The 26,750-nt window shown below is 41.3% G+C and overlaps 1 protein-coding gene across 1 annotated transcript in view; it reads left to right on the top strand.

Moving 5' to 3' along the window:
• The first annotated feature begins 3,005 nt into the window (after positions 1-3,005).
• LOC118845431 (selectin P) overlaps positions 3,006-26,750 on the top strand; it is a 38,567-nt gene continuing 14,822 nt past the window's right edge. The window contains exons 1-9 of the mRNA XM_036753337.1: positions 3,006-3,092; positions 10,747-10,816; positions 13,380-13,769; positions 15,896-16,003; positions 16,757-16,945; positions 17,511-17,687; positions 19,465-19,650; positions 22,168-22,353; positions 26,373-26,558. Coding sequence (XP_036609232.1) covers positions 3,090-3,092; positions 10,747-10,816; positions 13,380-13,769; positions 15,896-16,003; positions 16,757-16,945; positions 17,511-17,687; positions 19,465-19,650; positions 22,168-22,353; positions 26,373-26,558 — 1,495 coding nt within the window. The 5' untranslated portion in view covers positions 3,006-3,089. The remainder of the gene's footprint in view (positions 3,093-10,746; positions 10,817-13,379; positions 13,770-15,895; positions 16,004-16,756; positions 16,946-17,510; positions 17,688-19,464; positions 19,651-22,167; positions 22,354-26,372; positions 26,559-26,750) is intronic.

Below are 26,750 nucleotides of genomic sequence, written 5' to 3'. Positions count from 1 at the left end.
CAAGGTATCTGAGGCCAGATTTGAACTCAGATCTTCCTGACTCCAGACCCAGTCCCAGTACTCTCTATCCATTATGCCACTTAGCTGCTTTGACCTACTTACTTCTTTCCCTTCAAATATCCCCAGTCATTACTACATCTCTCCCAGCAACCTTAACAGTCAATTTATTTCTCCTATTTTTTTATCCTTTACTCCTTGGGAGGCAGACTGGAAAGAGTACTGGTTTTTGGAGTCAGAGAATCTGGCTTTGAATTTCACTTCTCCACTTACTCCCTGAATATTACTTGGCCCCTTTGGTCCTAACTTTTCTCACCCTGTATTATTTGTAAAATCTCTTCTATCTCTAAATCTACAACCTAGCTTCCTAAATACCCACCATTCCCTTTCTCAGCCAAATTTCAATTTTTTTTTGTTTCCTGCTTCAATTCTTCCAACTTTCTTCTACATTAGTGTTTGCAAAACTAATTTGGTTCCAGAGTCTGGGACTTAAAATATATTGATGAAACCCCAAAATGCAGAGCTCTAAAGTAAAACTACATGTCCTTGGAGCTGGTAAAGAAGCCAGGACCAGACTTAAGACACTGATGAGTGGGAGGAGTAATCCAAGAGAATCAGGCTTGTGATGGAACATTCTCTTTTAGCTCCTCTCTTGGGTTTGTGGACAGTTGGACTCTACAAAGTTTCCCCAACGCCTTAATGGAGTTTTAAGCCATTAAGGCTTAAAAGGTATTAAAACTGCACTAAGAGTTTTGGGACATCCCACATATTTTTTTTTAACAGGGAAAGTTATTAGGGAAGTTAGAAAGTCAGGGGAAGATGGGACTCTTTCATGACTCTTAGTATAGATGGGTAGCAGTGCATTCAGTGTCTCATTACAGGCTAGGCTTTCCTCTTTATGGCCTTAGCCTCTGTGGAACTGGGTGATAAGTTCACATCCAATGTCACTGAGAGGAGGGAGGTCTGTGGCCTCATGTAGCTCTCTTTGGGTCAGAAAGGGCCTCTCTGCTGCATTGGAAGGAAGGTTTAATTTATTATAAATTATACTTAATATAATATATAAAACATAATTAATATAAATTAATTAATGAAGGTTCATTGGCATCAAAGTTTTCTCACTAGATAAGTTTTCTTATTATCTAAAGGACCATTTGATCTAAGGGGCCTCATTTAGGAGATGGTACTACACCTCCAACAGCTTCATTTCCTTAAGGCCAATGGGACTTGGGAATTCCCGGCAGAAGGCTCTGAGTCAGCCAGCACATCGGCTCCTGGATAGCATCCTACCCAGGGAGGATAAACAGGTTAGATTTTCCTGAATCCAAAGCTACAGACTGAGCAGACTGAGTCACAACCTGGAAACTCCTTTTGAGGCCTCAGTCTTATACACTTCATACAGACAAATGTACTTTTCCACAACCAGCATTTTTTTTTTCCCCAATAAGGGACATAACTTATTTCAAACTCATCATGTTCTTCTAGATGTAATTTGAAAAGTGCATCATCCTCACTCAAAATGGTACCCTCAAAGTTCAGGGTATGAATTATAAGATCATCAGTTTTAGAGCTAGAAGACAAAGGTGATCTAATCCAACTAACCCCTTCATTTCATAAATGACAAAATGAGGTGCCATAAATATGAAGTCACTCACCAAAGGTCTTACAGGTGGCAGACCCAGGATTTGAACCCAGATCCTTGGATTCCAAATCTTGCATTCTTTCCACAGAGCTACCCACATCTCAACAACTCATCAAGAGTTTTTTCCATTATTGGTCATTTAGGAGTCCCTCTCTTCCCAATCATGTTACCAGAGATGTGAAGCATTTTGTAAGAGCTAGGATGATGTCTGCAACACAGTAGGCACTTAATAAATACTTGTTGATTTGACTACAGAGGGAAATCTGGGTGATGCCTAGACGAAAGTAAATAAAATAAATGTGTAATAAAATATAACATTGTGCTGTTGCTGTTCAGTCGTTTCAGTCATGTCCGACTTTTCGTGACCCCATTTGGGGTTTTCTTGGCTAAGATACTGGAGTGGTTTGCCATTTCCCTCTCCAGCCCAGTTTACAGATGAGGAAACCGAGGGAAACAGTGATAAGTGGTGTCTAGGATCACAGCTAGTACGTTTCCTTTTTTATTTTTATTTTTTGCAGGGGGGAAGGCAGGGCAATTGGGGTTAATTGACTTGCCCAAGGTTACACAGCTAGTAAGTATGTCAAGCATCTGAGGCCAGATTTGAACTCAGGTCCTCCTGACTCCAGGGCCGGTGCTCTATTCACTGTGCCACCTAGCTGCCCCAGCTAGTAAGTTTCTAAGGCTGGATTTGAACTCACGAAGGTAAGTCTTCCTGATCTCAGGCCCAGCATTCTGTCCATTGTGCCATTTAACTGTCCCATAACATATTTCAAATATATATTAAAATATAAATATTTTAAATATACATTAAGGTCCACTTAAGTAAATTAAAACATGTGTATTTTAAAGTATAATGTATTAAATGATAATAAAATACACTAAAGACCTATTTGACAAGTAAAATTACTCATTACCCTCACTCTTGATCTCTTCCCTCTTTTTTTCCCAGAAGTATGATGTGTTAAGATATCAATGTTATGCTCAACAGACACTCGCCAGAAATTCCCAACACTAAGAAATTGCACAAAGGCTCACTATTATTAGCAGTGTGTTTCTTTTCCAGGGTCATGCCCTGCATATGCCAAAGAGTTTGAGGCAAAAGGAAAAGCTGATGCCTTTGAGAGATTATTCCTGTTACTACTCACAATAAGAAATCTATGTTATTCATCCTTGCCACTGGCTTCCCCCCACACTCCTATCCCCACCCTGATCTCTGGAGGGGCTATTGCCTCTTGGCCAGCTCTGGTGAAATACCAAAAGCTCTGACTTGTAGCATCAACCAATAGGAAGGGAAAGCGGTGAATTTCTGAAAAGTTAATAGGAAGTTGGGGTTTTTTTCCTTTTTTCCTTTTATAAACACCCTGACCTTGGGAGGAAGCAGCAAGATTATAAGTAGTCTGAGCAGCAAGAACAGAAAAAACCAAAGAGACCAAGCAGGGTCTGCAGAAGAGAGATGGTGAGTCCGATTTTCTCTTTTCTTGTGGGAAATGCATTGTTCTGACTAGAGGTTGGGAAAGTGAGGGCACTACTCAGCCAAGATGACTAAAGAGTCACTAAATGCAGGGGAAAGTGAGAATGTCGTACATTGTGTACAGCACTTCATAGCTTCCAGAGTGATTTGACACCCTCTCATTTTTCCTTTCAATCACCCTGTGAGATGAACAGGGGGCTTCATTTTATCTCCATTTTTCCATATGAGGAAATGGGCTCAGGGAGCTTACTTATTTCCCTGAGGATACAAAATTAGCAGGTGGCAGAACCGGCATGCCAGGCTTAAGCCTAGAACCCTTTTGTCTCTATTATTCTGGGACTGATTACTTTGTTCTCCTCAAATTCCCAGCAAAACTGGCAACTAGGTCTCTGGGATGATCCTCCTTAGTATAGTTTAGTGGAGTTCTCAGTGGCTGTACAGGGGCAGAGCCCTGGCTAAGCGATGTCCCAGCTCTTCCCATTGCACCTGCTGGAGCGGTGACACCATCCTCTTGCTACACTTCATTTCTCTAATGGTACTGGTAGCTGGCCAAAGGCTCCCACTGCATCCCGGGCCATCTTTAGTTATCCTGATCTATATCTTGTCGTTGGACCCCGATGGCTCCGGAGGAGAGAGCGAGGCTGGTGACTTTGCACAGCCCTGCCTCACTTAAATCCGATTCACTTGCAAGTCAAGACATCACCTTCCTGATGTCATTGGTCCTCTTTGAGAATGAAGGACAGATGATAACCACAAAATAACAAAAACAACAGGTGGCTAGGTGGCATCATGGTGCATAGAGTGCTAGGGTTGGAGTTGGGAAGACTCCTGAGTTCAAATTCTTCCTGAATTCAAATTTGGCTTCAGACGCTTACTAGCTATGTGACTCTGGGCAATTCACTTACCCCTTTTGCCTCAGTTTCTTCATCTGTCAAATGAGCTGGAGAAGAAAACGGCAGCCACCTTGCTGCCTCAAAACCATCAATAGATCCAATAAATCTCCAAGTCAGTTATAACAGCTATACTTCTCCTTCTAGTCTGCCATGCCTCCTGCTTCCCTCTCTCACCCCTACTGGTTTGTTTTCTGAGATTTTCAGGAAGGAGAGTAATGTAGCCAACAGCTATCTCACCTTCCCTTCCCCGCTATAGGATTCTCCCAACAGAACCCAATGCCAACCCCAGCCAAGAACTTTGCTTTCAGTATTATCCTCTGTCCTTTCCTTGGTCCTCTACCTCACCAATTGTCCTCCCACCTCCCAGAAACTTTCCCCAATGCCCAGGAATCTCAAGGCATCGGGAAAATGAAGAATAGAAGTTTTCCAAAGCAGAAGAAATAGCCCTGGCTCTGGGTTCAAATCTATCTATCTGTCTCTCTGTCTGTCTGTCTATCTATTTGTCTCTATATCCACACACTCATGTATATAAGTGTCTATGCATGTAGCATATGACAGGTGTATATGTGTGTGTATGTGTATATATGTACAGAGACATATATATATATATACACATAACACATATATACACATACATACATGTATACACACACACACACTACCCTTGTAACGATGGGCAAGTCACAACTTCCCTGGTTCTCAGTTTCTTCACCTGTAAAATGAGGAATTTGGACAAGATCTTTCCTTCCTGCTTGAATAATTCCACGATCCTATGGAATTCCAACACAAAGAAACTTGCCACGCTAACGTTGGCTCCATAATGCTTGTCTTATTTGGATGAGACAGCAGGAAAACTAAAATCAATAATCTTTGGAACCAAGAAATATGTGCATTGGGGATTTCTGTGAATTTTGGATATATAGGCTGAAGAGGGAAGTCCAAATATGTTTGTCAGTTTAACAGGATGTCTATACTACCCAACATCAGTTTTAAAAGCTCCTTAAATCATTTGATAAATAGCTAAATTATCATCCTTACTCAGATCCTTTCTTTGTAGAAACTCAACAAAAAACATTCTTTATGAGAGGCTGGCAGCTAGTATTTTCCACTACACTCAAAAGTGAGTTTTCCTCTACTTGTCTCCTTTTTCTCATTCATATAGCCCAGTTTGGGACTCAGGAGTCAGGAAGACCTGAATTTGAATCCTGCTTCAGACACTTCAGACGCTAACACTAACCACTCAGCCTTAGTTCCCTCAAGGAGAACAGAGGGTATGATTTTTTTTGGCAGGGAGGCAATTGGGGTTAAGTGACTTGCCTAAGGTCACACAGCTGGTAAGTATATGAGGTCAAATTCAAACTCAGGTCCTCCAGACTCCAGGGGTGCTCTATCCACTGCACCACCCAGTTGTCCCAGGTTTGACATTTTTATAAAATAAATTTCTGTATCTAAATCCCTAAAGCAAAACGAGTGGAGTGTCTTGAACTCCAGTTTTATCTCTATGGGAAGCAGTTATGAGACCTGAGGCAAGTCCCTTAACCTCTTTGTGCCTCTGTTTCCTGGTCTGCCCAGCTGAGATAACAACTCACAATTCTATCCTGCTTTTTAAAGTTCACAAAGGACTCTCTTCCACAGCTCCCAAGCACCCTAGATAACGCAAGTAGTATTATTATTTCCATTTCTGTGATAAGGAGGTTGAAGCTAAGGGACATTGAATGATTCGCCCTTTGGTAACTGCCCTAGATATCTGGCATGTGTTTGAAGTGAGAGGTAGAGAGCTGACCTCAGTCTTTGAAGTTAGGAAGACCTGAGTTCAAATTTGACCTCAGATACTTTCTAGCTGTATGACCCTGGGCAAGTCACTTAATCCTGTTTGCCTCCCTTCCCTCATCTGTAAAATGAGCTGGAGAAGAAAATGGTAAACCACTCCAGCGTCTTTGCCAAGAAAATCCCAAATAGGGTCATGAAGAGTCAGACACAACTGATCGAGTGAACAATGAGGAAGCCCCTAATTAACTCACTGAGGTACAGAGCATATGCCAATCTGCATTGGTAAAGACAATTTCTACACTAGGGAACCCCCTGTGCAAATGAAATTACTGGTCTGGATCCAAACAAAATAAAAATCAAAATTTTAAAGTTCAGAGTCCAGTTGGCAGGATGGGTTCAATGCTTGATCTGGAGTTGGGAGCCGTGGGTTTTTAAATTGCACCCCAGATGCTTATTAGCTGTACTTCATCTCTGCAATTCTCAGCTTCCTCGCTTATAACTTCGTAGGCACTGAATACCTCATGGGGTGTTTCAAAACAGAAAAGCCCTTTGCAAACCTTAAAACCTTTTATAAATAATAAGTTTCAAAAAAAGCTTAAAGGTGCACTAAGGCTTTTGGGACCTTGGCTAAAGGTCTTTTGCATTAGCAGAGGAGTACAGACACACCTGATGCCTGATGGATGGAAGGGGTATTAACAGTCTTCATGGCTCAGAAAGTGATGTGTCGCCTCTGGTTTGATTTGTTAGATTTTGAGCCCTTGAAGGAAGACGCTTATGTCTCCTCTCACCTGCCCCATATCATGGCCCATCTGAAATCAGATTCTTTGGGCAATGTCAACTGACAAAAAGGTTGTGGAATAATAAATTCAGAGTAATTTCTTACGTAGCTTTCCATAAGAATTGATTCTGAGCCCCATAATTGCTTAGTCCTTGAAATAAAGGTTTAGAGGGCTAACATGTCAGAGTTAAATTTGGTAGCTAAAGAACTAGAGGCTTACCCAAAAGGACCTTACTATGGCCCTGGCCCCATGATTAGCGTCCATGCCCATAAATGGAAATTGCATCATTGGGACACAATACGTGTGGGAAATGGGATTTGGTGACTGGTTGGTTGGCATCTTTTCATGTAGGAATTAATGGAAAAGGAGATTCAAGTGCCAAGTGTGGTGGGTGGGAAGGAGTGACCTGCTTTTGACTTGGCATCTAATCGCCTTGAATTTTTTGGAGAGCTGGTTGACTAGAAACATACCTGCTTCCCTGGAAACCTTAGGTTCAGAAAGATAGAAACAAAGCATCATATAGCATTATTTTTTTTTCTGGATCCATGATTCCATGAGGGTTGAGGAACTTGTTATATAGAGGTACTCCTATGCAAAAGGACAATTTTGCTGTAACTTGAACTGTTAGAATATTGTCTGGGGCACTGAGGGTTGAATGACTTGTCCACAGTCACACAAGCATTACATATTAGATGCAGGGCCATCTCCAGTCATTCTGATCTATATCTTGTCACAGGACCCAGATGGCAAGTGAGGTTGGTGACTTTACACAGTCCTCCCTCCCTTAAATTCAGTTCCTTTGCAAGTCATGGTATCATCTTCCTAATGTCATGGTCCTCTTCAAAAACGAAGGATAAAGTGGCACAGTGAGTAGAACACCGGCCCTGGAGTCAGGAGGATCTGAGTTCAAATTTGGCCTCAGACACTTGACAACTTACTAGCTATGTGACCTTGGGCAAGTTGCTTAACCCCAATTGTCCTGCCTCCCCCCTCCAAAAAAAAAACAAAGGATAAACAACAACAACATATTAGATACAAGATTTTCATCCACATCTTCTTTACTCAACACTACATAGCCTCTTTATTACTTCCAATCTAAAAAAAAAAGTATAACTTCAGTTGAAGAACATTAGATCTTATCCAAAATTTATGTCTAAATTTATGTTCTATACAGTGCCAGTCACATTTTTTTGGTACTAAGTATAGAAAATTATTACAATTTCAGTGGTGAAAACAACCCAATAATGATAAAGTAGGGGAATTAAGAGGGAAATAAGTCACCATTAAGGAAATTCCTATCTCTAAATTTCCTGTGAAACAAAACAGCTTTATTAGTCATAATGTTTTAACATTCCCAGGTCCTGAGAGCAGAACAGAGGCCAAGAACTTAGAACTTGGGTTCCTCGTTATAAAAATATGGTCAATATTTATCTGAACTGAGGCAACCATTAAATGTAAACAGACAACCTTGACTTTTGATACTCTGTCCTCCTAATGAAATTTAGTATGTTTATATGACGTACTTAGCAGTTGGAAATTTAATGGTTTAAATAACGGTTTGGCCTAACTCACCCACATTTCCTCATTCATAGTTTCTTATATTCAGTGGCAGGTTTTGTAAAATGGCTGGTCAAGGGTATTTCTGTGGCCTCAGAACAGTTTTTCTTTATCTGTAACCAGAATTGGGCCAGAGCCAATTCTCAGTCTCCGGAGAGCTGATTGTTAAATCTGAAGTGTGAGCATTTACACCTCAGAAACTGACAAATAGGACAAATCAATGCTTGATTTGTTTTTTTTTATTTCACATGCTTAAGGAAGCAGGGAGAAAATGTTAATAATGCCAATTAAATTAAAAAGTGTGTTGTGGGCACATTTTTTTTTCCCTGTAGAGTCGGTTGTTAAACATTTGCTAGCACCCCACTGCATGTAACTGAGGAGCCTGTATAAGAAACTGAACATATAAGTATCTAATGAAGTATAACGGAAATGGCGTTGGATTTGGAGTATAAAGATCTGGGTTTGAATCTTGGCTTTGTTACTTTTTGACTATGTGAGATTAAGCAAATCATTTCATGTCTCTTGGCTTGAATTTCTCCATCTGTAAAGTGGGAGAGAGGGGGAAGTAGATGATTTCTTAGGTCCTTTCTAAGTCTACGATGCTCTCTATGCATGACTCCTACCTCATGAACATCGGATAACACACAAGCACATTACGGACCAGGGATTCTTCACTTTTTGTGCCAAGGACTCCTTTAGCAACTTGGTGAAGTATATGGACCCCTTCTCAGAGTAATGGTTTTCAGTGAAGAAAATGAAATACATAGTACTACAAAGAAAGTAAGGCTTTTAACCTTTTTTGTTTAAAAAAAAAGACACAGACCCCTTTTAGCCATTTGGTGAAACCTAGGGCCTTCTTCTGAGAATGATGTCTTTAAATGCATAAAATAAACTACATAGGATTACAAAGGAAACCAAAACTTAGTGAAAATAAAGATATAATATCTTTCTCATCCAAGTTCATGGACTCCCTGAAATTTATCCACAAACATCCTGGGAGCCCATAGATGCCAGGTTAAGAGACTCTGCTCTAGACCTAAACCAGCTGGAAACATGAGACTCATCAGGCACATATGCCATAACAACAAGCCTAATATTGAAAGTGCTGTATTTTTCAGTGTGGCAAAAACAACCAGTCTAGGAGATTGGTGAGAGAAAGACAAGAGAAATAACCTTTGGGATATGGTTTCAGGTGGGCATCTCAGAAGTATGGTGTCTGAAAGGCAGGCAGTAGGAAGAATTTATGGGAGAGTTTCATAGCAAGTGACCCACTAATGTAGCACATGGGAGGGGCATTCCTGGGCAGTCCAAAGAGCTTGCTGGTAGTTCTCAATAACCCTAATGTTTAATACCGTGGGTGTCAGGGACAGAGTATATAGAGAGAAGCTCCTACATCAGCCAGTCCCACAGGTGCACTGAGACTGTCTCTGGGGATGCTTTTACTAACTTTCTTAAGTCACTTCTGCAGTGGGAGAAAGATGCTTTTAGGTCAGTCATGGAAACTACCAGCTAACGAACAATTCTTTTTTCATTAGGGTTGTCAAGCCCAGGTATCAAGAATGGAATCCAAGTGGAGGGGGAAGGGAGGGGAGAAAATGTAGAACTCAAGGAAGTGAATGTTGAAAACTAAAAGTAAATAAATTAACTAATTAAAAAAAAGAATGGAATCCAAGAATGAGGCAGAGAAGACAGGACTTTATTATTATTAATTACCATCATTGTTATTATCCTATCTCAATGGTATTATGAATAGTGATAATAATAATTATTATTATAATGACACCCATAGAGCACATTAAAGCTTCTGGTTTGGGACTAGATCTGTGATTTTATTAGTATAAGGAGCTCCCGGTAAAAAATTTCCCTCTGTCCTTGACGCCAATGCTTTCCTTTTAAGATCATCTCCAATTTATCCTGTGTACATTTTGTTTTTACAATTCATTAGCATGTTATCATCCCAATTAGGCTGTGAGCTCTTTAAGGACAGACACTAATTTTGCCTTTCTTTTGTCTCTAGGCCCTAACACCCAGGGTAGCAGTAGATACTTAATATATGCTAGTTGGCCTGACAATTACCAATTCAGTCCAACACTGTTCTGCATTTTATGTGTTATCGAGTTGCCTGTGGGCTGTGAGGTTCAGTGACTTGTCTGGGGTCACACAGCTAATACTTGTCCTACCTAGCTCTTGAACCCAAGACTTTTTAACTCAGAAGTCAGCTCTCTCCCCACTGTGTCAAGCTGCCTTTTGCTTTAAAGTTTGGAAAACACTTTCTATAGATTATTTAGGGTAGGTAGTACAGGTATTATTGTTTGTCACTTACAGATAAAGAAACTGAGGCTCAGGGAGTTAGATATCTTACTTGTAGTCAATTAAAAAGTATCAAAAGTGAGATTTGAACCCAGGACTTCAAAATTCCCAGTCCTACACAATAACCCAATACTCCAAGTTACCTCTTCCCACTCTCTACCCACTGGGGCAAGTTACTTGAGCTCTCCTAAATGCAGAATTGGGCTAATTGTGACTATCTGGACCTGCATTTGTAATGAGCTGCTCAAAAGTGCCTAGAGATCAATTTTAAGCTGATGGTTGTTGGTTGAATATGTGACCTAAAGAGGAATTTCCTTTTCTTGCTTTCAGGTTGACTATCTAGGAGCCTTCAGGAACGGGAGATTTCAGAGGACCATCTTTGGCACTGCCTTGATCTCTGGTAAGTTTTAGCATAGCTCTGGACATTTGGAGTAAGCATGAAGTCAAGTAAGAGAATTCAGGAAAATGGGAGGGAGCTATTGCAAGAGGAGATGATTCAGGCAAAGATTCTTAGTAGGGAGGCAGAGGCAGAGACAGACTTAGGGTTAGGGTTATTTTTGTGGTACAACATTCAGGAATTGCTCCGCCATGTTGGAACTTAAGTTACTGAGCCTTGTGTCCGGTGTTGTGCTGCAGAGGTGAGAATGAGGAAGCAGCCTAGGCCTGGGGTAAACACAATGATGGCCTGAGGGTCGGGGGCTGCCTGGAAGGAAAGCTTATAAACAGGAAAAGGAGCTGTTTCCAGGCCTGATTACCTTCATTGTTCACCTCCTCCAGAGGGAGCTGGCCTCTTCTGTCCCTGGAACAGCTTCCACTAATTTGTACAACATTTTAGACATTTCAAAGTACCTTCATCAGTCCTTACCTCCTCTGATCCCTCTCCTTCAAACCTTCTAAGGATCAGGAAGGATTAGTTTAATTTCTTTCTTACAGATGAGGAAATATATTCAGAAAAGTTAAAAGACTTTCCCAAGAAAGGCAGCATAGTCTTGGGAAAAGAGCACTGGACTCAGAACAGAGACTAGTGCTGACCAGATACTTAGAAACCATGTATCTTTAGGTAAGGCATTTAATCTCCTTAGGACTCAACAATCTCACAAATGGGATGGGCAACAGAGGTATGAATTAAACGATCTCCAAGGCCCAAAGTTCTAAGATTCTTTTGTTTTAAAACATACAAGAAATTCACTAAAATGAAATTACCTAGCTTCCTGCTTTGAAATACAAACTTTTCCATCTATGTTCCATTTTATGTGTTAGTCCCATTGAATGAAGTGTTGTAAAAAATCTGGATACCATATTTGGGGATTATAAATTAAGGGATTATAAACCCCTTGAGCCACTCCTGTGTCTTTGCCAAGAAAACCCCAAAAGGGGTCATGAAGAGTCAGAGAGGATTGAAATGACAGGTTCAATGTCTTATGCCTTTTTATATCCCCCAGAGCACCTAGCACAGTATCTTGTACAGAGAATATGTTCAACAAATATTTATTGAATATTTGGTGTAGTGAAGCACTTTAGTATCTTTGTAAAGAAAACTCCAAGTAGGACCATGAAGAGTAGGACAAAACTGAAGAACACCAAAAGAAGAGGGAGAGACTTAGGGAGAAAGTAATCACTTTTATCTGGGGCTCATTTCTATCTATAATTAGCTGAGAAAGTAGATTGAACAGTGAGTGGATAGAGTGCTGGATTTGGAGTCAGAAAGATCTCAGCATCAGACACTTATTGGCTCTGTGGCACTCTTGTGAGGATTAAATGAAATAACATCTTTCAAATGCTTTGCAAACCTCAAAGGCTCTAGAAATGGTAGCTACTATTATTATGTAACTTATCTGCTAAGGGAAGAAATTGTAATAAGATATGCTGATTTCCTTTTTGATTACTAAATTTCTTGGGTGAGCTTTAAGAATTTGAATCTTCTCCACCGACTTCCCTGATTTCCTTTAAGTCCCAACTAAAATCCCATCTGGGGGCAGCTAGGTGGTACAATGGATAGAGTATCAGGCTTGGAGTCAGGAAGACTCATCTTCCTGAGTTCAAATGTAGCCAGACACTTATTAGCTGTGTGACCCTGGGCAAGTCACTTAACCCTGTTTGCCTCAGTTTCCTCATCTGTCAAATGAGCTGGAGAAGGAAATGGCAAACCATTCCAGTGTCTTTGCCAAGAAAACCCCAAATGGGGTCAACAAAGAGTTGGACACTGGTAGAACTGGTAGGATTAAACAACAACAAAATTTCATCTTCTATAGAAAGCCTGTCCCCAACTCCTTTTAATTCTAGTGCCTTCCCTCTCTTAATTATTTCCTATTTATCTTGTATATAGTTTGTTTTTATAGATTTGTTTGCTTGTTGCCTCCCCCACTCAACTGTGAGCTCCTGGAGGGCAGGTACCATCTTTTGTCTCTTTTTCTTCTCCCCAGTGCTTAGCACACAGTGGTAATTAATAAATGTTTATTGACTGACTGCAAACATAAGCAAGTTACATGTTTGTGTTCACTTAGAAGGGATAGGAAAGACTAGGATGTCATCGATTCAGTGAACTCCTGGGTAAAGGAACTCCCTCAATAAATGCAGGTTGGCACTACCACTGTAGCTTATGGTCATAGAGGATTTCCTTGGGGCTAAATGATTTACCCAGAGTCACACAGCCAATATGTCTCAGAGCAGATCTTAAACTCTAATCTTTCTGGGTTTGAGTGTAGCCTTCTTCCCACTATGTCATGTTGCCTCCCAAAGTAACCTTACTTTGGCTGCTTTAAAAAAAAGTATAATGATTTTCCTTCAAATCGTCTATGGGGTGTGTGTGTTGGGAGAAGGGTTATGATGTTTTGATTATTAATCTTCTGGACACAAATTCTATCGACTGTCTACAATGTTCTGTGTATGTGTCTGTATTTGCATTTATGGTTTTACTCCCCCTTTTAATATATTAATCTATTTCTCCATTTTCTTCACATCAGCTCTGATTGCTCAGATACAAGTGGGAGCCTGGACATATCATTACAGCAATCTGAAGTCATATTCATGGAATGCTTCTCGGAGATTTTGTCAGGCGTATTATACAGACTTAGTAGCCATTCAGAATCAAAATGAGATCACATACCTCAATGAAGTTTTGCCCTACTACCCTGAATATTACTGGATTGGGATCCGGAAAATCAATAATGTTTGGACCTGGGTGGGGACCAACAAGACCCTCACAAAGGAGGCTGAGAACTGGGCAGAAAATGAACCCAATAACAAGAGGAATGACCAGGACTGTGTGGAGATCTATATCAAGAGAACTTCTTCTGCTGGGAAGTGGAATGATGAACCATGTGTGAAAAGAAAAAGGGCATTGTGCTATCAGGGTAATACTGTCTATTTCCTCAAATTTTGTCTGTTGGGTTAAGAAAAAAACCAACTGGTTCCTCTAAAGTAGTATTAAACACTGTTCCTGCCCAATAGTTGGGAAGATAAGCCACAGGCCTGTGAAATGATAATCATTTGAGATATACAAGGCATTAATCATGCTATAAAACTTTTTGAACAGATATAAAGGATTAATATTTGGTGGTTAGTGTTCAGCTTTTGTCCATCAGCAGTGGAAATAGAATTAGGAAAAATGGGTGGATACTGCAGCAGAAGGGAACCATGGAAGAAAAGTTTAAGGAGACAAAGGACGGTCCTACCTGGAGAGAAGGACGTAGGCTGAAAACTTCCATCATTTTGTGATCACAAGGAAACCCAGGATCATTAAGATAATTTCCTGCTTCCTTACCTCTTCTCACACTGTTCCCTATGCCAAGAATGCCTTTTCTATGCATCCCCCTCTCCCCATATGCCCCACCAGCTCTACCTACTGACACTCTACTCATCCTTCCTTTAAGCCTCAGGCCAATTGTCATCTTCTACATGAAGACTACCTTGAGCCCTGCAGCTGGAAGAGATTTCTCTTTGACTTCATAGACTTCTTGTTAAGAGCTTCATCCCCTGCTTCCTTAGAGTAAACAAACATCTGGCCAGGATGAAGTATGGAAGTGGCTGGACCCAGGAGCACAATACTGTCTTACACCCTGCTGTTATTCTGCTGAAGCAATCCCAACATTTTCTGTTCCTTCTCATAAACTATCCCAGTACATATACTATTTTACTCATCAAACTGACTTACCTATTAAAATCAGTCATAGTCTCAGCCATTTAAGCATGGCTGGCTCAGAACCCCAGGCCACCTTTTCAATATACACTTCTCCTCAAAACAGCATATATCTTGAATATCTTACTTGACTCCTTTATTGCCTGCACACAACATATTTGGCATGGGTTTGAAATAAGAATAATGCTTTGTCTTGAAATGTATTAGTTACTTGTGTTGTTGTTGGCTTGAGGAAGCCTCCTTTACTTGTCTACACCTGAGGTTGCCAATAGATGACCATAGAGACCTGGCAATTTTTTATTGATTTGGATATTAAGCTATGATCGATTTTTGGGAGAAGGAACAGAGTCTGCACCTGGGTGATTCATTCAAACAGAATACATGCCTAATGTTGTCTGAAGTGAGGGGGAGAAACCACAATCCAGGAATGGCAGGAGCATTTCAGATTCAGCAGTTCATGTTTGTACAGAACTTAGAAATTTACAAAGAACCTTTTCCACAACAACCTTGAGAGATTGTGTGAGTCTTCTCACACCACTTTATCAACAAGGAAACTGAGATTCAGAAAAGCTGTAGAGAATATTCAAAGAATAGAGACCAATTTAGAATTGGCAGGAAACTTTAAGGTCAGTTAGCCCAGTCCCTTCTTTTTATGGTAGCACAGCTAGTGTCAGAAATTCAATTTGAACCCAGGTCCTATCTACCTAACATTATATTACATTAAAGTCAGATATACTCTTCACTTCCAATCTGGTTTCCCACCTACCACAGCTTCTACAACTTGAAGCAGGGAAAGGGCTCACAGAAATCCAAAATCCCAACTTACAAACTTTACTTGATTCAAAAAAAAAATAGGCTCCTCACCCGGTATACTGGAACTTGTACCCTCTCTTGCTGGCCACAGAACAGGACACTCAGATCAAATACACTGTCAAATGGAAATGTGGATTTTTCTTTGAATGATCAGCTTTAGATGATCAGAGGAGTGGGGAAGAAGAGAAATAAGACTTTGAGCGTGAAATTATTTGTTCAGGCTGTCAGGTCATATGTTCTTTCTCCAACATCCTCCTGGAGTAGGCCAAGACTGAAAACAGTTTTGTTTTAAAAACCCTGTCATCCATTTCTTTCAGCATAGTCTTTTTTCTCTGGCAGACTTTTGGTATGACTCCATAAAGGGTCATTGGATCTCTGGATTTCACCCTATCCCTCAGTTATGACTATACAAGATGGGTCAATCCGGTCAATGCAATTCTTGTGTCGGAGGCTCCTATAATTAAGAACACACCCTTTTATATCTCTTTCACAAGCACTAGTGAGTCTAACCTACCTGTACCCACACAGCCTCCTGTGAACCTTTCTCCTGTAACCAGCATGGAGAATGTATTGAAACCATTGGAAACTACACCTGCTCCTGCTACCCAGGATTTTACGGACCAGAATGTGAATATGGTAAGGAGAATCTCCCATTTAATTTTATTTCATCCATTATCATCTCCTACATTAGCAGCAATAGGCAAAATACCAGGAAGACAGTGATGATGAAGAACCACTGATGACTAGGAAGATTGGGCTCAGGGCTCCTTACCACACTGTCTGCAAAATGTCACTCGACACACAGACTTGACACAAAAGAACAAAATATTTTATAGTTACAAAAGACAGTTCCTTCCAATATCTCTCTTTCATTTCAGAATGTAGATGAAGTAAGACAAAAGGAAAAGGGAAAAAAGGAAGCAAATGAAAGAGAACACTTTCAAGCTAATTTTGCTCATTTCTGAGGCAATGGCTCATAGCACACCTTGAAATGATGATTTTTTTTAAGCAATGGAGCTAAGAGAATGTGTATGACCAGCTAGCAAGCTGTGGTTGAAAGTCAGTATGAATAAAATGATCCCAATTATTTTTTTATTGGGCGTGTGATTTTAGTATTGTAAGTTACCTCCCAGTGAAGCAATTCCCTTCCCGTGCAGGTCAACAATTGTTCTTCATCTTATAGTCTTAGACCATTGCCTAGAACACTGAGAGGTTAAGTTACTAGCTCAGGGTCACACAGCCAGCATGTGTCAAAGGTGAGATTCAAACACAAGTCTTTGTGATTCTGAAGCGAGCTCTTTATCCACTATGCCACGCAGCCCCTCTGCTCTAACTTTGTACTATCTTTCAATCAGGAATGAGTAGTACTGATGCTGTGTTTTCCTACAGCTTTAGAGTGTAAAGAACTTGACCTCCTCCCTGGCCATATGCACATGACTTGCAGCCATCCTCTGGGAAATTTCTCCTACAAATCCACATGTGATTTCTACTGCACAGAAGGACATAGACTGAATGGGGCAAGCACGCTGGAGTGCTTAGCTTCTGGGGAATGGTCAGCTGAGACCCCAGAGTGCTCAGGTGTGTAGTTTCCATTTGCTTCCCACTCCCTGAACAGCTGGAACTTTAGAAATGACTGGGCTTTCTCCATAAAATCAACAGGGATAAGAGGAAACTAGCCATTGGATGGCAATCACTACATAAGATCAATATTACAAATCAGTAAGAGAAATGCTCATTTGAAACCAGATAGTGTCCTGGACTTCTAGTAGTGGGATCTCATAAAGGTTAAGTTCGGATTCTCAAGTAAAAACTTCAGAAGGGGACTCCTTGATCAATGTTCATTTCAAAACAAATTGGTCTCTAACAGAGAGTCCAATTCCCATAGTCTGTACTCACACCTTACACATGGAAGGTGTTTTACGAAATGTTTGTTGGATGAATCAATGAATTATAACTATTGATATCGATCTACCCAGGGTCCCTAAAAGGCAAATTTAAAAAAGAAGGGAGTTTACAGCCTTCCCTGCCTATACTTGCATTTACCTGTCCATTTCCTTTTAAAGTACCCCAAAAGTTAATAGAACAGTATGTAATTTCCAAGGGACCTGGGTCATATAATCTCTCATCATTGCTGTTTCTTTAGTCCTTGAGTGCCCAGTCTTGAAGAGTCCTGAAAGAGGGAATATGAACTGCCCAAAGGGAAACATTCATGGGTCCAGCTGTAGCTTCAGTTGTGAAGAGGGGTTCAGACTAAAAGGGGAAGAAGTGGTCTGGTGTACACCATCTGGAGCCTGGACAGCACCAGTCCCACAGTGTGAAGGTGAGTCTGAGGTAGCCATGGAGATGCGATAGCTCACGTGGACAAGGTCTGGATCACATCATTGAGTGTGAGCAGGATTTCCAGTAATGGAACCTGCTCCTATCTGCCACTCGGCCACATCCTTGGATCCCATGGCCCTATGGGACAGTGAGAGGGTGGCTGGCTTTAGAAAGACAAGAGCCTGGGATATCATGGGAAAACATAAGAAATGTAAGGGCTAGAGCATCCAGAAGTAGAACATGGGAAAGTGCAGAAGGAAAAACCACTGCATATTCTAAAACCTTCAGGCTACCGTGAAGAAGGATTTAGACTCCAGGCTCAAGCCTGTCCAGATGGTCTCCCCAATTAGTAATAAAGCGCTTACATAGTGCTTTAAAGTATGCAAAACACTTTATAGTTATTATCTCATTTGAGACTCACAACAACATTGGGAGATAGTTGTCATTATCATTCCAATTTTGCAGATGAGGAAACTAAGATAAAGAGAGGTTAGGTGACTTGCCCAGGGTCACACAGCTAGTAAGTATCTGAGGCTCGATTTGAACCCAGGTCTTACTGACTCCAGGTTTAGTGCTCTAATCACTGCACTATCCAGCTGCTTGGTTCTTACAGTCTCTATTCCCATAGACTTCCCCTTCACAGGAGATACTCCCCCTCTGTTCTCTGCTTAAATGTACAGTTTTTCTTTTTTCCTTAGCAATGATCTGTTTACTCTTGCTTGTTTCATATAGTCATGAAATATCCAGACCTGGAAGCCCCCACTGGAGGTGCCATGAACTGTGTACACCCATATTCTGTCTTTGCATACAATTCCACCTTCAAATTCTCTTGCCAACCTGATTATAGAGCACATGGCTTTGAGACGCTCCAGTGCTTGGCATCTGGGCAGTGGACATTACCAATGCCAACCTGCCAAAATACACCTTTCTATTGGAAGCTCCAAACAGAACCTGAGAAGAAGCTTTTCCCTTTAGCCCCACCAGTCACCATCCCATCTCCAGTGTGTCACTTTAATTATAAATGGGAGATTAGCTTGTCACAGCAGGCACTAACAAGAGTACGGTGGTGGAAGGAAGCAGGGATTCATGGTCATTGGCTACTGGGAGCAGGTCTATGAAATGCAATACTGAGATGAAGACAAACTGGTTAAAACCAGAAGTCAATTGCATAAGATACAGCAAGTTGAATAGTGAGTTTTATTACCCTTCCCATAGTGGATGCTTTATAAATGTTGGTTGAATCGATTTATTGAACAGGGATAGTCAATGTAGGATATATCAAAGAAGGCTCAAAACCATATGTCAAAAGACAGGTGCAATCTACAAAGATGCTTCTTATGAATGGCACCCTTACGTGCCTGAGTTATTCCTATATCAACTGAACCTACCCCTAAATCCAGGATGTGTCTGCTAAGGTATTAGGAGGCTGCAATCTATATGCTATGCACACCAAATGTGTCACAATGACACATAGAGATATCCAGCTGGTATGCTGCACACATGAAGAATGTGCTTAAATTCCATTATGATGGGGAAAAACTCACCATTCTGAAAACAAGAAGAACAAAAAACCCTTCATCCTGTTCTTGGTAGCTCTGAATATTAGGAGAAAATGTAAAGGTATGAATGAATGAAATCAGACATCCTTAGATCATAGATACATCGATTCCCTCCAATGCCTAGCACAGTGCTCTGTACACAGAAGATGCATAATAGATGTTGCCTATTGGTGTTGAACTAAACACAGTACCTTAATCCAGTGAATGTTTTTTCATTAGCCATCGCTTGTGATCCATTGGAGAGTCCTACCCACGGAAGCTTGAATTGCTCCTCGTCTCTGACAGAACTTCAGTACAATTCCAGATGTTCATTCCAGTGTGCTGAAGGGTTTGTGCTAAAAGGAGCAGAGACCACTGAGTGTGACATGTCTGGAACCTGGACGGCCCCAGCCCCAGTTTGTCATGGTACGGGGATATTTTCTTGTTTTGTCTGTTTTTCTTACTTTTAGTGGAAACATCGTGTCATTATGATAATAACAACAGTAATGTTTTTGACGTATAACATTTTAAGATTTGAAAAGTATAAAAGTATGGATTGTCTCACTTGATCCTCACAAATGTGGCACAGGTGCTACTGTTATCCTTATTTTACAGGTGGGGAAACTGAGATTCAGAAAGTGTGAATGACCACCAAGTTCCCCTCCAACTCCAGACCTATGATCCTACACTTCTATGACCTTGTCTCAACCGCTCTTGAATTTCTGTAAAATGCAGATGATTATACCTGCCTTTCTCACCTCACAAGATAGTCATGAGTATTAAATTGTGAAATGCTTTTGAAACATAGCATGATTGCCATTATATATCTTTAGTCCCATTTTATAGAAATACAACTGAGGCAAGACAAGGTAGTGAGATTTCATGATCATACCACTGGTTGTTTGGTATCAGCGCAGTATTGCCATTCCTTTATTCTACCACTCACCATGATCCCTGGGGCCACTTAGTGACCTTTCTGTACTTGTTTACATAGCTATAAAAATGAAATTAAGTAGTCACCATCCATCATCAAGGAATGACATGAGGCCTAATGGGATGTAATAAGCAGTGGTTAGATGGTACTTAGATCCTTGAGCTCCTCAAATGGAATTTCAAAAAGTTATCCAATCTACCCCCTCACCTTCAATCAGGAGATTTTTCACTTACCACGGATAGCTCAAAATCCGCTTTCTTACCCAGATTCTCAGCCTCAGTGTTAAACCTGACTCCTCATTCTCCAATCAGTTGTAAAATCTTAGGATTTCTCTTCCTGCATCTTTCCCATGTGTCCCCTCAGTTGAAGCTCTCATCCCCTCTCACCTGGCCAATTGCAAAAGCCTCCTCATTGGGTTCCATATCTCAAGTGTTTCCCTACTCCAAAGCATCCTCCACAGTTGTTAAAATGATTTTCTCTTTAGGTCTGACCATCTCATCCTCCTTTAATTAATAAACTTTGATAGCTCCCTTTTATTCTAGGGTCAAATATAACTTCCTCAGTTTGGAAATGAAAGGCCTTCCCTTCCTTTCATCCCAGGCCTCTCACATATTATTCTACTCTACTCACTTTACAATTCAGCCCATATCTGTCTATCTGCTGTTCCTCACATAGGATTCCACCTCCCAACTCCTTGCCTTTCCATTGGCTATCCCTCTTGGTTGGAATGGCCTCCTTCCACATTGCTTCTTGTGTGAAACCCTGACTTCCTTCAAGACTCAGCTCGAGCACTATTTGGCAGGAGGCCTTTCTCAGTCTCTTCCCACCCCCAGTTTCTAGTCCCTGTCCCTCTAAGGCTGTGTTCCGTCTAAAGGTAAACTTCAGTTCAAATTCTTGGCTACCATGTGATCTTGGGCAAGTCTCTAAACTTCCTTCGGTGTAAAATTAAGAGGTTGTATTAGAAGACCTCTGAGGTGCCTCCTAACTCTAAATGTATGATCCTATAAGACTATAATCCCAAGGTCCCCACAATGATGGCCTCCCACACACAGACCTCTATCTCTTACTTCTTGGCCTTTACACCATCTATCCATCATATTTGGGAATGCTTTCATAGATTTCTTCCTCCTCCTCCTCCTCCTCCTCCTCTTCCTTCACTTGCCCAGGGTCACACAGGTATTAAATGTCAAGTGTCTGAGGCCAGAGAACTCAGGTCCTCCTGATTCCAGGGCCGGTGCTCAATCCACTGTGCCACCTAGCTGCCTCCTAACCTCATTTCTAAGTACCCAGTTCCCTCCATTCCCCTAAAAGCATCAGAGATGGCCTTTCCTGGAGTAACTACTTCCTAGCACCTTTCTCAAAAATACCTTTTATATGTTAGAAGATCTTTGTTGACATTGGTGTGGGCATTCCCTCCCCCAATGCAGATTGCAACCCCTTCTCATCCTTCTTAACACAAGAGCTCTGTAGTTGTTGAAAACATGCCCCACCCCCCAACAGAAATAAAATCTGGTGGCAAGTTTGCTGCTGATTCAACTCTTCAATGAGCACTAATTAAGCATTTACTATGTGCAAAGGGAGAGGCATCTTGGCATAGTGGGTGCTGTCCAATCTGTCCATAGTGGATACAAGAGAGTAAATAATTTGCACATAGATTCAGGGTAAACAACCCAATTCTGGAGCCTATGACCTTGACCTTTAAGAGAACAAAGAGCAAAGAAATCATTGAACACTTTTATTCATAATTAGGTGGCACAGTGGATAGAGTGCTGGGCCTAGAGTCAGGAAGACCTGAGTTCAAATCCAGCCTTAGGCGCTTACTACCTGTGTGACCCTGGCCAAGTCACGTAACCTTTGTCTGCCCCATTTTCTCATCAATAATATGGGAATAATAATAATAATATCTAGGATTGTTGCGAAGATCAAATGAGATCACTTTTAGCACAGTGCCCTCCACATGGTAGGCACTTATTAATCCTCCCTCCCTCCCCCCTTCCTTCCTTTCTCAGCTAAGCAGTGCCAGGATCTGAGTGCTCCCAGCAAGGGACACATGAGCTGCTCTCACCCTTTGGGGAACTTCATGTATCAGTCATCATGTAAGTTCACATGTGAGGAAGGATTTGTCCCACACGGGCCACAAGTGCTGCGTTGTTTGCATACTGGAAACTGGACCTCTCCACCACCAGTCTGTGAAGGTAAGGTTGCTCTTTTTTCTAACATCTAGGCTGACATTTGAGACACAGATAAATGACCAATGGCTTAGCATCTTAAAAACATTGGACTTCCATAGCCACACTGGTCCTAGGGAGGACAGAACGCAGGAGATCAGCAAGAAACGTACTTCCACAGCTCGGTACTGTGGAATATAGGGAGAAGTCATAAGCTTGAGCTGCAAACACGCTCTGAGATGTGTGCGATACTGGGGAGATAAGGACTCGGGAACATTACGAAGAAGCAGGAAACCACTGAAAGCATAGGCCAGCTCAGGGGAAAGAGGCAGCCAAGTGAGCACACCTTCATTGCACCTCCAAGGAGCCCAGTGCACTTTGTACATACTATGACATCCTTTGTGAAATAGAACGTGTTTTTAATGACCCTTGTTTAATAAATAAGGGACCTGAGACAATGAGATACAGGAAACCACTTCCTCAACATCCTTCAGTGGTTCCAGAACAGAGCTGGCACAAGAATCCAAGTCTCTTGAATTCTGTCTCCTAGATTAACGTCTTCCAAAACCTTATGTATAGCCATAGGTCAACTGTTCTGACTTCTTTTACCCTCACCATTCTACTCTATGCACCCACCCCTCACAGGGTCTTAGCTATAGAGCTAGAAAAGAATTTGAGGGGCCATCTAGTACAACCCTCTCATTTTACAGTTGAAGAAACTGAGGTGCAGAGAGGTTATGTGATTTTTCTCAAGATTGCTAGGCTAATAAATACTAAAGGTGGGATTTGAACTCAGGTCCTCTGACTTCAGTGCTTTTTCCATTAAACAGCACTGTTGTCTCTGCTTACACTGGCAGTAAATACTTTAGTTGTTTATGGTAAATCATTATGTTCTTAATACTCACCTTTGTTAGGTTTATCTGTGCTAAAGTAAGTTTCTTGAGGCCAGAGATTATGTGTCCTTCCTTAATTTGTATATTATCTAGTAGAATCTTTGTTGTTGCTCAGTTTTTTTAAAGTTCTGTCTGACTCTTTGTGACCCCATTTGGGGTTTTCTTGACAGAGGTACTGGAGTGGTTTGCCATTTCCTTCTCCAGCTCATTTTACAGATGAGGAAACTGAAGCAAACAAGGTTAAGAGACTTACCCAGGGTCACACAACTAGTATATGTCTAAGGCCAGATTTGAACTCAGGTCTTCCTGGCATGGCACTCTATCTACTGTGCCACCTTGCTGCTCAGTAGAGTCCTAAACAAAAACAAAAAGAGAGAGTTAATTTTTTTTTTTGCTATGGATCAAACCATTGACCAAAGAGTTCTTAGTGCAAAGCCTGTGATAATGAATGATACACACCTACACACAATTTTCAGTGCCATATATGGGTGAACATGGCATTAAGGACAGCCCATATAGCATGGTGCTTTAGGCACCAATGGCTCTTCTCTCAAGTGCCAAAGGGTCTGGAGTCTGGTGTAGGTTGAAGGATGGGGCTGGTAGTTGGTGGACCAGAATACAGGCTCTTACCACCAATTCTCACCTCTTGGACAGTTCCTATAGCCCACAGTACGTGGCATCAACAAGTGGAGGACCCAACATGAGAGAATCATAGGTATAGGGTGGAGGGGGGCAGTCAGACAAAACAACCGTCATCACCAGAGTTTTTCTGAGAAACCCTTGGGTTTTGTGAAACTGAGATTAAAAGTCATTGCCACATATCGTAGGTGTTCTCAGTGCAAGCCGTTTGCCATTTGTTGCTACTACCCATGACCTTTCTGTTCCTTCTGTTTGTAATTTTGTGTTTCACTCCGGCTGATCTGTCCCTTCACCACTTTGTCTTCATTCCTCTTGCTGGCTCCATGTCCTATGAACACTCTAAAGAGGTGAACTAGACCAGACAATGGATAGTGGCCTGGAGCCCACTAATTCACAGAAAGACTGGACACTAGGGAAGGGAGAGGGAAGGAATAGCCCAGCTCTAACTGGCTATGCTGCTTACCCAGAGTCAGGAGTCACTTTTCCTTCTTAATGCTGATTTCCCTCTCATTCCCCATCCCATTTCCACCCCGACTGTTGCTGTCAGAATGCAAAAGCACAATACTTTGGAAAACACACTTCTGGGAATTTTTTTCTTTCCCTTTTCAGTTTGCACAGATGTTGTCTAGTTGGTTGTTTTCCCCAGGAGAGCCAACTTACAATAAACACACTTTATGTTGAAACAAAAGTTCAAGAATTTGGGACAAAGTGATGGTTTGAGATGTATGTAGCTGAGAAAAGGCAATTATTGAGGAAGGGTGAGGAAAAATTCCTGAAAGTCTCAAATAGTTTAGAGACCCTTGTCCCTGAAGAAGATACCAATGGGAAATTCACCTCCAAATATCTCAGTTCTGAAGACTCATATTGCTCACAAAGTAGAAAAAGCAGTTTTGTACCTGGAGTCAGGAAGGCCTGACTTCAAATACTCCAACACTTACAGGCAATCTGACCCTGGGCAAGTCATTTAACCTCTCTCAGTCTCAGTTTTCTCAGCAATGAAAAGATTGTTGGATTTGGTGTCAAAAGACCTGGGTTCAAATTCTAGTTTCACCACTTTTGGCTATAGGAATTGGCCAGGAGAAGAGTGTCGGAGAGTGTAGGAGAAGATCCTGTATTCTGGTCCTCCAACTTCCAGCCCATCCTATACCAGACTTCAGACCCTTTGGCACCTGCTATTGGTGCCTAAGGTCCTGTACTGGTTGGGTTCCCCTAATACCATTGGTGTGAATATATATGTATATACGCATATATGTACACACATTTTGTTATTGTTATTCAGTTGTTTTTCAGTCATGTCTGACTCTTCATGACCCAATTTGTGGTTTTCTTGGCAGAGATACTGCAGTGGTTTGCCATTTCCTTCTCTAGCTCATTTTACAGATGAGGAAACTGAGGCAAACAGGCTTAAGTGACTTGCCCAGGGTCATACAGCTAGTAAGTATCAGAGGCTAGATTTGAACTCACAAAGATGTATTTTCTTAACTTTAGGCCTGGCACTCTGAGCACTATGGTGCCACCTAGCTGCCATGCACACACATATATACATGCAATACACATGTATGTGTGTGCACATGTGTATGTATATACATATATGTATATGTGCATGTGTGTTTTTAAAGTAGCTTAACCCTCATTTCCTAAAATAGCTAACTCGAGGGACAACAATTTCAACACAGAAAGGAGCCTTATAATTTCATTGAATAGTAGACTTTTAAAGAAAAAAAGGCTTTTAAAGCCAGAGACCTTATCTAGCCTGTGTTTTACAGATGAGAAAACTAAGGCTCAATGAAATGAAGGAGATAAAGTCACTTGGCCAAGGTCACCCAGCTAGGAAGTGAGGGAGCCCAGATTCAGCTCCGGTAGTCTAACTGTACATCCCGAGTTCCACCATACCGAGAGGGGAGGGGTTCACTTTGAGAAAGAGTAAAAGAGCTATGGAATGACTCAGTGTCGTGGAGTCTATACCTTGGAGCTACTTTCTTTGTATCTCTAGTACATTATCACATTGCCTGGCACACAGTAGGTGCTTAATAAATGCTTGTTGACTTGCCTTGCTTCAGTGAGGGTAGTAGCAGTTGTACTCACCATTATCTTTCCAAGTTAGAAATGGGAGTGACCACAGAAAAGATCTAGATACAGATATATGCACATATACATATATTATACGAAATATATTACATATAAAATCTGTTACATATATATTAATTTTTTAAAGCCTAAAACCACACAAGACTTTTGGGACACTGTACACACACACACACACCCTAGATGCTGGGTCAACTGACTTCCTTCTTTTGCCAGTTTAAGTTCTTGAATGATGAGTCTTCCAAGAGTCCATAGACCCAATAGCTGCATTTTCCTATTAGATTCTCATTGGAAAATGATCGATGTCAATTACATTCTAACTTTGGGAGGGGGGTGTTAAGGAGAGCTCCTGAGCGCATGAATACAAAATTATCTGCAGGCTGTCGTGTTCTGAAAAAACTTCTCAACTCCTATCACTTCTCACTGCAGCTGTTACATGCAAGCCCTTGCTGACACCTGAGGAAGGAACAACGTCCTGCGTCCATCCTTTTGGGGATTCCAGCTATAAATCAATTTGCCAATTTAGCTGTAATGAGGGATTTTCTTTAATTGGATCAAACAGACTCCACTGCACTATTTCTGGACGCTGGACAGCTGACCCACCAACATGTCAAGGTAGGATGAACTAGTCCTTATTTGTTCCTTTTTCATGTGTCATCTTGAGACCCAAGAACAAAGATAACATCTCCATTTGATTACTCCATGCTTTCTACTGAGCTTTATGTCATCTGTTTTTGGACCAGTTGTTAACATTTCAGAGTCAGCTTCTCAAGATTCCTAATTTAGGAGGCAAGAAGTAACCCGAAG

The sequence above is a fragment of the Trichosurus vulpecula genome, chromosome 4 (genome assembly GCF_011100635.1).
Source record: "Trichosurus vulpecula isolate mTriVul1 chromosome 4, mTriVul1.pri, whole genome shotgun sequence".
NCBI lineage: Eukaryota > Metazoa > Chordata > Mammalia > Diprotodontia > Phalangeridae > Trichosurus > Trichosurus vulpecula.
Note: the sequence above shows the minus strand (reverse complement) of the source record. Positions and strands in the feature narration are given on the sequence as shown.